The sequence below is a fragment of the Gopherus flavomarginatus genome, chromosome 2 (genome assembly GCF_025201925.1).
Source record: "Gopherus flavomarginatus isolate rGopFla2 chromosome 2, rGopFla2.mat.asm, whole genome shotgun sequence".
In the NCBI taxonomy this organism is placed as follows: domain Eukaryota; kingdom Metazoa; phylum Chordata; order Testudines; family Testudinidae; genus Gopherus; species Gopherus flavomarginatus.
In genome coordinates, this window is record NC_066618.1 from 74,953,756 (window position 1) to 74,967,214 (window position 13,459).

General features: G+C 37.3%; 1 protein-coding gene across 10 annotated transcripts in view; it reads right to left on the reverse strand.

Moving 5' to 3' along the window:
• Nucleotides 1–293: 293 nt before the first annotated feature.
• Nucleotides 294–13,459, reverse strand: part of SLC4A7 (solute carrier family 4 member 7) — a 172,076-nt gene continuing 158,910 nt past the window's right edge. For 6 of the 10 annotated variants that reach the window (XM_050938308.1, XM_050938303.1, XM_050938309.1 and 3 more), the window contains 2 exons: nucleotides 11,788–11,895; nucleotides 294–4,927 (listed from right to left, as the gene is read on the reverse strand). In XM_050938308.1, coding sequence (XP_050794265.1) covers nucleotides 4,846–4,927; nucleotides 11,788–11,895 — 190 coding nt within the window. In that variant the 3' untranslated portion in view covers nucleotides 294–4,845. The remainder of the gene's footprint in view (nucleotides 4,928–11,787; nucleotides 11,896–13,459) is intronic. The other 4 variants (XM_050938307.1, XM_050938310.1, XM_050938305.1 and 1 more) reach the window with 1 other exon arrangement.

The window sequence follows — 13,459 nt, forward strand, 5'->3', positions numbered from 1 at the left end:
ATTTGCAGCACAACAGATATAGATCATTTGCTCAGATACTTAGTGCCTTTCTACACATGGAGTTATTCTATAATAACTTTCATGTGTAGACAAATAGAGCACACACATCACTCCATAAATCAGAAAAGTCTGCAAATGTAAGCAGATGCAACACATTTTTCAAGGCTGTCTGTCCCTTATCAGAGAGAGAGAGCGCACGAGTGAGCGCGCACAATACTGGAATAGCTTTATAATCAGTGCCGTTAATCCTGTACTTGACATTTACATATTGCATGGAAGGAGAAATTAAAACATTTAATTCAGTTCAATAGATTTTTATTGCTTTTGCCAACTTTTTGAAACATTACAAAAAATAACTTTCTTCTAATCACAAACAAATTACAAAGGCTGGATCTTTTACATTAGAGATGTCAGAGAATTGTGTACTTTATATAAACTTAAAACATTGTTTCTCCATTTGGAATAATGTTTAACTTGCTTTGGGTTTTATTATAAAAGTAAAAGCATTACTGTTTTATTTAGAAAAGCAGTCATAAAAAGCTGGAACTGTATTGTATGTTATTACATCACAAGTGACCAAATATAATGAATACTAAAATTAAAAATTTTGTTCAGTTAAATGTGCTGAACATTGGAAGACACAGAAAAACAATGTGAATCACATAACAAAAGGGAAAAATATGGTTATAAATGCCATGTCTTTATTTAGAAAAACCCTGGATGTCTGACACATTACTCCAAGAACTCCAAATAACTGTCAATATGTATTAAATTTAATATGAAAAAGTCTTTAGGTTAATATCAATTCCAACTAAAAGTTTTTCCTACAGCTGACAATTTTACTAAAAAAGTTACAAAATAAAATTCATTTTTAATTAAAATCACTAGGCAAATTTGTTTTGCATTTATAACAACACTACTTTTTCATAGACTCAAAACTGTGTGCCTGTAGTCTTAAATTCATTTTCTATAAAATAAATTAATGTTGATATAAACAAGCCACCCTTCACACACTCATACTATGCTAGATAGTGGATGTGACCTAGAGGAGTAATTTTAAAACACTGAATTACTAATCATATGAAACAAAAGCAAATTAGAATCAATATGTTGTGTTAATGCCCTACAAATTCTACATTTGTGAACTTAAAACAATATGAACCAATTAAGTTTCATTTACAGAATTTATATACAATATATAACCCTTTATTATGCTACAGGCTCTGTTAAATTGCACCTATTTATTACAGTTATATTTGATAGCACTTTGAATCTGCCTTTGCAAAGGGAAAATGTTAGAAAACTACTGTTTACACAGATAAATGCATTTGAAATGAAAGATACTGGGAGAAGTTTTGTTAAACATAAGAGAAATAGTTAATACGTTTGGTTAGAAAAAAAAACCCAAAAAACACTAGTGGCTCTGAATTTTGTCCTACAAGTTTTGTGATGATAAACTTGGCAACCTGGAACATTTTGCATTTTTTTACTTAAAAAACATATACATTAAAACAAAGAGGAAAGTATAATTAACTTGGGCACATCTAAAACAGAATCAGAATGTGTTTCTTGCAATACATAGGAAAATACTAAAAATGAGTTTTTGTGAAGTTAATGTTTTAAAATGACTGCTTTGTAAATGAGACCTTTTAGGAGATATCTGAATTGAGTGGTCAAAATTAAGACCTATATTTATATAAACATACATCTTTATAAATAAATTAAAAAGGATCAAAAGGAATTTCCTGAGGTGGCTCTGCAGCCAGATACACAGTAGCATTAAGCTCCATCCCTGGCAAACAAGGCATCTAAAAAGTGCAGGGCTGTTTATTTTATTCCACTGTTAGAATGGAAAAATATTGGCTTAATTTTAAGTTTTACCCCAAGGTAAATCAGTGTACAGTAATTATCACTGCTCATTTACCCCTATTAAGGGAACATATATATGTATGTGCGCACACACACACGGGTACAGGAAACTATGTCCTTCACTATTTTACGTTAACTGTATACATGATTTTTTTTTTTGAATGCAGAGAAGGAAACAACATTTATACAAAGTAAAAAATAAGCAGTAAATTACTTAAACATAAGTTACCTCTGGGTTTTTATGCATGTAATACCATGTCTGATTCTGATGTCCAGTGGTTAAAAAGAAGTGAGAATATAACACATTATTAACCAAGAACATTGGAACAAAATGTAAACAACTTTGCAAGTCATGGTATTTCTGGCACTGATTAATTATTTACATTATTCAACAGAATCAAAGGAATACTGTGATTCTAAGAGAATTTCAGTTTTTTACTTTAAATAGAAAAATACCCACTTTCTATAAAGTGGCCAAAACCTATTACCGCTTTGGCAATGAAAACCATATGCAAAATATTCAGTGTCATGAAGCCCTGAACTCTGGCATTAAAGGATTAAAAATCTCAAGACCTGTGATGACAGTTTGGGTCTTTGAAAACTGGTGTGCAGCTGTGGACATGGAAGAATAAAATGCTAAAGGAAGACCAGTAAATAAAAAAGCACTGTAGATAATGCTATGTACACTGGCAGAGGAGTTTTTATTCTCCTTCTTGACTATATCAGAAACAAGATACTTAACAGTCAAGAGTTGACTTGCAGACATGGATTTCATTCTTCCTGAGGTTTGGGGGGGGGGGGGGGAAAGAGGGGGAAGAGAGAGAGCCATAATTCTAGTACATATTTTATTTCAACCAGAGGAAAAACATGTTCCTTGAAGGAGCATATGTTCAGGCTCAGAAACAGGCCATACAAACACCCAGGAATGAACAAACACCTATACTGTGCCTGACTCAATATTAGCCAAATTCATAGTGCAGACCTTATTTGATTTTGCTCAGACTTTAGCCATTATTGTGATGTCAGTTTGCATAGCATTACTCATACTGCTTTGTATTGTTGTGTGTGTCAAAAAAACCTTATTTTTCCTGGAATTCAGCCTAACCTCAGCAGCACCATTTTACTATACCATGATTACAATTAAAGGGGATGGTAATCTATGTAAAGTTTAACTTTTCAGTATAACTTTAATACCAGTAGCAATATTTCCACCATGCCCAATTACTGTTTTTAGTTTTACTGTAAAATTATCCTCACCCCGAATTGCCAGCACCGCATTGAGTGGTATTTTGGAAAACACTGCCTGAGTTTAATTTTGCTCCCTTTGAAGTTAATGAAAGCTTAAGCATAAAATCAAAGGGAAAAAACTCTCATTAACTTCAACAGGAGCAGAGTTAAGCCAAAGGTGAGTGCTTTTGAAAATAGTGCCCTCTATTTTTAATATATGTAGTTTGTACTTAAAACTATTATGGGCCTAGCAAATGCTGTTAGCAGCTCAAAATTTAGATAAATAATTTGAGAAAATAAAGTAACCCACCAAAAAAACCAAAGAATAAGGCAAAAAACATCAACAGTGAAAACAGGTAAGTGATCAAGATTTTGATCTTTACATAAAACTATAACATTTCCTCACATACAAATGCTCACACTGCACATTGCAGGGGTTGGAGATACCAGTACAATAACTTGGAACACATCAACTGCATTCTCAATGAACTATCTAAATGTCTGAGGGCCCCAATAAATCAAATTTAGTATACAAATATTAACTTGTTCAAATTTGTTTTACATAGTATTAAGATTCATACCAATTAAAATAAATAAAACTTTTTAAAAAAAAAATTAAGGTTCAGATGCTACCAAATATGCCCTTTACAATGGAAAGGATCAGAACTGTTAACACAAAACCCAAGGTAATTTGTAATCCATAAAATACTGGTCATAAAGCTATCTCAGAATTATAACCAACTGATGATAAATTAGTCAAACACTTTATCAATTAAAAAATGAATAAAGCCTAATTCAAGAAAAAGACATTCTGATGAGGACAAGAGAAGCTGGAAAGGCTCCAGTTTCCTCTCTGAGAACGTGGATCTTCCATTAATGTCAACAGAAGTTATGCATGCGCAGGGAGAAGACAACGTATCTCTAAGAGTTCAAAACTATAATGTAATGTTCTCTAATAAATAGTTATCAACTAAACTAATTACATACTAAATTATTTCTGTTAGAGATCCATTTTACATTAAACATTGAGCTTCCAGAAATATCAAATACTGATTTGAGATTAAAACTACATTTAAAGAGGACCCGTATTGCTATTGAATAATATAATATGATTTGAAGAACGGATTTTTTTTAAAAGGGGATGGAACAGCATTATATATATTTTAGGGACTACATCACGTATCAGTTTATGGTTGAAAGGCTAATGCCATGAAATATGAAGCACAGAATCCAGAAAGATCATCATCATATAGTGGAGAAAAGTCGAATATGCAGTTTATGTAATGGCACATTAACATTTGTTCTATGGAAACTGATATAATCTGTGCTTTCCCTGCAAAAAATCTCAAATGTAATTACCTGCACTGAAAACAAAATTCTGTAGCAGAAGTTACAACAGAGACATATTAGAACATACTTAGTAATGTGGACCAATAATTATCAGCAAAAGCTGATTTTACATTTATGCACATATTGATTACCAAAAAGAATAAGCATTCATTTCAGTCTTCCTATTTAAAAAAATGAAAATAAAATTTCCAATAAAATAAATATTTGAGGAGTGATCACCACCCATCTTACTTTATGAACATCTCATTATACACATATAATATCTACAGTGCTAATAACTGCAGAGTCAAACGTGATACTTCTTAAAGAAACATGGAAATCACCATTCAATGGTATGATATCCTACAGTGATATATACACATACAAACACACACATACATGATTCCCCTTGATTTCGTTCTATAATGATGTTTCAGCATCCACATACTTCATTATAGGTGAATCTTCCATGCTTATTTTCACACTTTCTGGTTTCTCAGGGCTGTTGAAAGTAAAGACAAAGGTTTATGATCTCCAAAAAAAACTGACAAAAAGATTAAGCCAAACACTTCCAAACTTTAGCATGCAAGCATCCGAGGTTTGAGAGATTTTTATAGATGGATGCATTTATAATAAAAATCTCACACACACAGTACTAGTTTGAAAAGGCAGCAAACCTAAAAGTAAAATCTGGCATGCCATTTTGCTATTGCATTCCAACCCTGATAGTAAGATTCTTGTGAACTGTGATTTGCCCTATTAGAAAATGATGTATTTTGCCATTTAAATGTATCGACACTAAAATGTGTATCAAACAATATTATTTACATCATTTAATTATTTTCAGGGAAATTTAGTTTTGTTAATTATATAGAAATGGGAAAAGTGTTTTGGTTTTTTGGAGGTGTGGGGGTTGAAGGAGAAACATTTATCATAAATTTAATTTATATCACAGACATTTTTTGATGGATTAGTATATGTCTGCATTTATCCATATCAATCTGCAAACTCCATTTTGTTTTGTGAACACCATCTTGATTGTAAAACTGTACTGTGCTTAAACCTTTGCCTTTTAACCTTCATATTGGATTGGGATTCCAGAAGATGTCTGGAGAAATGCTTGTGCCTAGTGGAGAGTTAACAAAGGAGAACCATCAGGAGTTGTTCACTTAAACTGTCTTTTATTCAAATAAAAAGACCCCATGAACAATGAGCTAACTGCCACCCAAAGTAGTCTGGATGACTACTGGATGATTTAGTTGGTGTTGGTCCTACTCTGAGCAGGGGATTGGACTAGATGACCTCCTGAGGTCTCTTCCAACCCTAATATTCTATGATTCTAGTCCTTTCTCAGGTGGGCCCTAAATAAGCAATAGATTACCTGACAAGAAACTTCAAGCAGCTCAGTGCAGTCACTTAGCAGGGGGAACTGGAACTTTATAAAATAAGGGTCTTTTCAATGGCCTTTTTATAAGCAACAAGAACCAGAAGGCAAACTGTGCAGGAAGAGAAGGAAGGATCTTGGGTTCGCTAGGAGACACTGACCAAAGACTAAAGGGCTCTCAGAGTGGTAAGGAAACTGAGGCAGGGATTTAAATGCAGGTATTTTTATTTTTTCTTAAATCAGTATCTCTCTTGTGCTTGGTCTGAGTGAAATGTGACTGGTTTGGAAGTTACTTTACAAAGTTATTTGCTTTCACTGTCACATTGTGCCTGAGGAAGGAAACAGTAAACTGTATGGTCCTCAGCTTCAATGGAACTCAGAGTATGGCAAGGCCACTGAGTAAGCTTGGGAGGGTTGGCACTAGTTTCTGTGCCTGTGCAGTTGGATTGTGAAGTCCCATTTCTAAGAAGGGGTGCCAGACAAAGGATCTCTACCCCAAGAGTGTGCCCATGGACAAAGGGACAAACAATGCCTAATCTCTAATCAGACCCAGCAAGCCTTGAGCACGTGGGATCCAGCAGCTGAGTCCAAACAGCATCCAACAGTGGCGTCGAGGACGGATGCAATGGGCTCAGATGGTTGTAACATTTATTTACAAAAAATATATACTCTAAACTTTAGAATATCCAGTGGGAAAATTATCCCTTTTAAATGAAAGGAGAAATCTAGAATTTGACATAACAGGGAAAGAGGGCATGATTACCACCTATACTGCTCCAAATATCTAGTAATTGGAAAGGGAGGGTCACTGAAGAGCAATACAAGGTATATTCTCAACCTCCCTCATCTCTTATTCCTTTTGGGGGGAACAGTTGACCTTGGGTATGCAAGATCAAAGACCTGAACTCTGATGTGCTGCCTTTTGACCACTCTTCCAAGCTTACTAAAACAGTTCTTAAATGTTACTGTGCTATTGTTGTTGCGTGCTATTGCAGCCTAATTGTAATAGATACTGGGTTTTTTAGCAATTAGAATAAACTTCTTGGAAATATTTTAACTTAGGTTGGAAAGGGATTGTATTTAGAGATACCTATATGCAGCAGGAAAAGGGAGTAACTGCTGATTTCAGATTAATTCAGGAAGAGCAAGGAGAGTAAACTATAATTAGCAGAAAGTATTCTCAATTTTATGGGTAAGAATGTGGCCAGAGCATTCTCAGGACACCTAACGCTTCTGCTCCTCTATTGCAGACAGAGACTGGCTGGTGCAGAGATTTTTGGATTAAAAATATGAGGAGTATGCTTGATAGTCATCTGAATAAGGAAACCAGGCATGCACAGAGATGATTTGGGAAGGGAACACCCCATTTACACTATTGGACTTAATAGTTTTGGCATGAGCACAGTGCAAAGTTGCAATGCTTTACAAGTGCTTAATGCACTTGCTGAATTTTAGGCTAGCCTCTTTTCTTATTCTACTATTAACTAATTAATTAAGGCTGCTCCTTTGAGCCTGTCCTTAATTTGGATTGATATTTGACTCATTTATTGTTATGTATGATACACAGAATTGGTCTTTAATTTTAGCTTCATATTTGATTTGCTGTGCTACATTTTACAGGGCTTTTTAAAATTCTTTATACGTTTTGCATGTAATAAGATATTAAATCACAAAAACTAATTTATTTTGATTTCCTAGTTATTCAGTATCTTCAGGCACTAACTTTATGTGCATGTCTCCCCCAAGAGCAACAGCCACTCTACCGGAACACTAGTTGAATTACAATAAGAAAAACTACAGATGGCTGCCTGTGCCATTCTACAGTGACTGGATTTTCACACTAACACACACAGAACAGAGGATGCAGAGAGAGGAGTGATATGGTGAAGGCAATGAACTAGGAAAAAGGATATTTGCAGCAGCATTCTGAATAGATGAGAGACTGGGCAAGAATGCATTTATCAAAGCCAAAGAAAAAGATGTTGCAGTAACATGTACCATAAAAATTAATACATTTTTTTTTGAAATTTAACTGTAACAACATCCTAAGGGATGCATGAAGAACTGTAACTATCAAAAGGAGAAACCCATAACATCAACAACAGAACCATCAAACTCTAAGGTAAACACATGACTGAGTGACAATTCCATGAGATCTTTGATGCAGAAGTACAGTAAGTATTTTTCCTTCTTTAAAGACACCATCTGCACAAGATATTCATTCTTGGACATCAAGTGTTATCTCACAATAGAAAAACATTACAATAGACAGTACCAAAAAAAGGGCCAATGACACTTTTATAATTATTGCATAAAGGAGCCATAGAGCTTGGAGAATCAAAGAACAGAAACAACCTAATTTAAATGGAAACTGATTGGAGGATCAGAGATGAAAGGAAGAAATCACTCATCCAGAAAGTAGAGCTGTTTGTCAAGCAATGCCAGAGTGGGAGATCTCAAGCATCCCTTCTCTGAGAACTTCTTGCCTGACCATAATCAAAGAACTGGCTGGAAGTTTATTGAGGCATTGATGGGAAACAACATATGACCAATAAAGAGAGTGTCTCACATCTGCCACTACCCCAGAGGGCCAAAAAGCTTTGAATAGTATAGTTTGAAAGCTTTGGTAGTTCTGGATTGTGAGCATGAGTAAGACTCCTCTGAGGACAGCATCTGTACAGAAAAGAAGAATTTTCTAGACTCCAAAAGAAAATAGACAGATAAGAACCTCAAAAGATTTGAGAGACGGGTAACTGGAAAAAATCCACATCAAAGAGCTTTGGTGTAAATGTGGTGAACAGGCATTAACTCAATTAAGAGTGAGTCTCCTAATATCAGTCCTTTAGGTGAGCAGCAAACTGGTCCAGAGCGCACCACAGAGCTGAATGAAAGACTGTAGAATACATCCTGCAAGTGCCTAATTAATCTGAAAATATCTATATGGACTGGTGGGGAAGAAAGATAGTTCTGCAGCAGACCAACCAATCCAGTGCTACCAACAAAGGGGTAAATAAATGAATTAAATGCTTGGCTGTATGGGGAAAACTTTACATTTTGCATCTGGACAGGGGGAGAAGGAAGACAGAGTTGTAGGAGGGGAAGGCCATATCGTATTTTATTATTTTTCTCGTGGAAGAAATTGGCAAGATTCTGTGGGGAGAGAGAAAAGGAGGAGGGTAGAAGAGAGTTTGAAGAGTGAATCTAACATGGTGAAAAGGCAAACAGAATTGTTGCTCTGGGGCTGAATTAAATTGGAGAACCTATGCTTGGGCCCCAACTTGCCTCTCCCACCACTTCCCCATCTCCCTTTCATCTCTAAACTCTATTGCGATTACTGTCTGGAGTTCTACTGTTCCAATTCCATTATAGACCCTCTCCCAATCCAGCTTCCGCCTCCTGCGCTCCACTGAAACCATTCTGAACAAAGTCTCTAAAGACCTCCTTCTAGCCAAATGCCAGAACCAGTACTCCATCTTCATCCTCCTTGACCTTGCAGCCACCTTTAACAGTAGCCCATGCTCTTCTTGAAATCTTTTCCTCACCTGGCTTCTGTGGCTGTCCTCTCCTGGTTCTCCTCCTACCTCTCTAATCACTCCTTCAGAGGATTTTCCTCATCCTCCATTTAACTTTCTGTGGGAGTTTCACAGGACTCTGTCCTTGGTTCCTTTTCTTTTCCCTCTACATCATATCTCTGGGTAATCCCATCCACAAACACATATTCAACTACCATCTGTAGGCTGATGACTCAGATCTGTCTCCTACCCAATCTAAAATTGCAGCCTGTATGATGTTTTCTCATGGACATCTAGCTGACAGCTCAAACTCAACGTGGCTAAAACAGAGCTCAATCTTCTCCCCCAAATCCTTCCCATTATATCCTTCTCAATCATTGTGGACATCATCATCATACTACCAGTCACTCATGCCAGTAACTTGGGCATCATCCTCAACTGAACCCCATCTAGGTTTTCACATCCAGGCTACATCTAAATCTTACAGATTCTTTTGCATGACTTCTCCAAGATGTGGCATTTCCTATCCATGCACACTGCTAAACTCTCATCATCTCAGTTACTACATCATCATTTTATCTTGCCCTGAAAAATGCAATCTTAACCCACTCATATCCATTTAAAATGCTGTTAGCCCATAACTTTGACCACATCACCCCTCTCTTTGCAACTCTCCATTGGCTCCCCTGCTTCTCTACTCCATCAAACATAAGCAATTTGTCTTCAGTTTTAAAACCTTTCATGGTTAACATGTCATCTCATTCAGTATTAACAGGAAGACATCAGCAAAAGACAACCTCTATCACCCACTTGTTAAATTTTCAAATAAGCACCTGCACTCTTTTCCCCGAGATGGCCCTTCACATCTGGGAAGAGCTCTCTAAAAACACCTGCAAAGCTACCTCATTACTCTCCTTCAAACTCTCCTCTGAAGCAATGCCTACAATAAACTTGACAGTAGTTAGGCTGCTGGTATACTGAGCCTACTGCCTGTCACACTGACCAATATTGGTCTAATTGTTTCCTTATACTCCCCTCTTCTATCAGTCTGTCAGTCTCCGTGTTTTGTCTCGTCTACTTAGATTGCATCTTCTTATTCTGTGTTTGTATAGAGCCTAGTACAATGGAGTCCTAGCTGATTTGATAATCGTGGTGGTAAACAACAACAAAATATATTTTAGCTGTTTGTCTGGGAACTGCAGAAAAGACTGGAGGGGGAAAAGAGGAGGAGAGTTTGTGTATAAGTAATCTCCTCTCCCCGAGAGGAGTCATCCTTTTACAGAGCATGAAACTTGAAGAGTTCTTCCTAGAGAGGGATAACTCCCTTACAGAGTTCCTGACAAGGGCAGAGGCAGAACAACATAAAAGAATTTAAAAATGCCTCCCACTAGCAATCTAAATGGAGTGTTCTGTGTTAGCTCCCATTTTTCCTATAAGCAGTCTCTGGGTTTTTATCTCCCTTTGGCCTGACTGAGATTCAGCCAACCAAGGAAGAACCTGCAATAGGATACTGGGAGGAATCACTCAGAATGTAGGTATTAGGTGCTTGCTCCTAGGGATGAAAGCAAACTCCACATGACAAAGAGGCTGTTGGCCACCATAGAGCGTGCAAGTCCAGTCACAGAGAATTCATGGCTGCATAGAGCCCTAACATTCCCGTATATCATTTCGATGGTTTTATCTCCACTGAAATAAAGAAACTTTTTTCTCCATTGAAACTTTAAAATTAGACACAAGTTTTGATTATTGAAGACAGGGAGCAATTAAAAAATCAGAAAGCAAAAAACAGGACCAAGTTCTAGGCAGCACAAAGCAGTCAGAAAGCTAGTGGATTCATCCTCCTGAAGATCTCTCCACCCCCCTTCCATCTCCACAATGGGCAAATCCATAGGGAGTATATAGATGATGCAACAGCCCACCCATCAATTCCTCATTCTATCCTTTCTGAGTGCAGGAGATAGGGCCAGAGAAAAGGGACACCTATGAAGATGGGACTGCACGAACCATGCAGAGGCTGTTTTTACTTATGCCAGGGACTGGACACTAGCTTTAGGGACATTTTCAGATGTACTGAGCACCTGCAGCTGCCAAGCCCTTCTGATTCTCAGATCCTTTATGAACACATGCTAATAAAACTTTTATTAATCTAAGTCCTTTTCAGATTAGCATACATATGTCAAGCAAACTGGAAACGTCTTCTAATTATGAGACAATACTTCTTACATTTTAATTAAAAGGGTTCATAGCAGGTATAACACTAGTTACTGTATAACCTCTTGGTAAAGATCACCAAAAAAAGGTTTTTAGAATCTCAAGTGTCCCTTAAAAGATGTCAATATAAATTCTGCCATATATTTTCAAGGTATAGAAAACACATTTTTAAAACAAACTATTTTCACAGCCAACAGCTGCTAAACACAAACAAAACTGCAGTTAGAAAATGTGTAAGTGGGTAATTATAGCTACCTCAGGTTAGCTCTGGTTACTTTGGCATTCTCAGTACTCATGGCAAGAGCCTTCCATTGTGCAGTTTTGGCCATTTCATCTGATATGTTTACAACTGAGGGATCAATGCTGAAGAACAAATATACTTTTTGGTTAGTACTCAATACCTTGCAAAAGCATTAATTTTGTCACCCATACCGTTCACATCAGTAGTGCCTTCTGTTATCACTTATATAGCCACAAGTGACATGTTAAGTAAAAAAGTCATCCTAACAAAGTTAAACAGAAATTTAGAACACCAAATCCTGGGTGGTTTCCCATGTCGTAGCAGCTTAGAACTGTTTGTATGTAACATAGTAACTTTTGAACACAGCATTCCAACAATTCCAAAATTTCAGGGAATGTTCTAGGCATCAATGGCCAGAACCCTAATGATTTGGGGGAAAGCATCAGAAAACCAAAAGGGGGGACCATGGGACACATGGAGCCCCAGCATCTGATCAACACACCCATAGCTTCATGCACCTCTGCAATTATCTATAGATCAAACTGCACCATCATTAATGCCCTTCCAGCATAACAATCCCATATCTCATCTTCGCCCAGCCTCCCAACAGAGTTTGACATGACGACATCCTGACAGACTTATCTCCCAGACTAATGTGTTGGGGGGGGGAGAGGATATAGGGCACAAGGGTGAGCACACAGCCCTTGGCTTGGGGCAGAGTGAGGGACCATAATATGGGTAAGGAAGCACATAGCTCCTAGCATGGGGGAAGGAGAGGCAGACAGGGCCCCTCGCATTGGGAAGAGGGGTGCAGAGCCCCTGGCATGGCGGGCGGGGGACCCTGGTAAGAGAAGAGGGGGGTGTGGAGAGGTCACAGAACCCCTGGCATGGAGGAGATTGGGAAAAGTTGCAGGGAGTCCTTGCAACAGAGGGGGTTGGCAGTGTGGCACAAAGTGATTGTGGGATGGAATGCAGGAATGCAAAGAACCCCTGCTATATACAATGAGTTTGGCCTACAGTAGCTCTGAAGTGTGTGACCCTCTCCCACTGTAATATGAATTAGACACTTCATTTTCTCAAATATCTTTTCCTTTAATCTTTCAAAAATCCATTGTGGGTTGTTTAGGAATTAAAAGAAGTTGTATTTTTTTATTTTTTTAAATAAGGCTGACATCTTTCAGAGATCAGAATCATTCTCACCTGTCCCCAGGAAATAATCAGGGAAGAAAGCATAAAGGCACTATTATTCTGAATTTGATAAAAGAACTGAGGTTGAAGTGGACCTATATCATGAAGTATGAAGACCTAAACTGTCAACTTTTTCTGCTGATCCAGCATTTGAAATCAGGTGATACTTGCTAGACTGCCGATAAGCTAGAAGTTGCAGAAATCTACTTTTTACCGCCCACTCCACCCCACCACCGGACAAGTATTTATACAGACAGCACGCAGTGTGTCAGTCAAGTCATTTTTGCCACTTTTCCCCCCATTCAATCCCCCCACAAATGCAGTCCCTTTACAACAGGGGTCGGCAACCTTTTAGCAGTGGTGTGCCAAGTCTTCATGTATACACTCCAATTTAAGGCTTTGTGTGCCAGTATTACATTTTAACATTTTTTAGAAGGTCTCTCTATAAGACTATAATATTATAATCAAACTACTGTTATATGTAAAGTAAACAAGGTT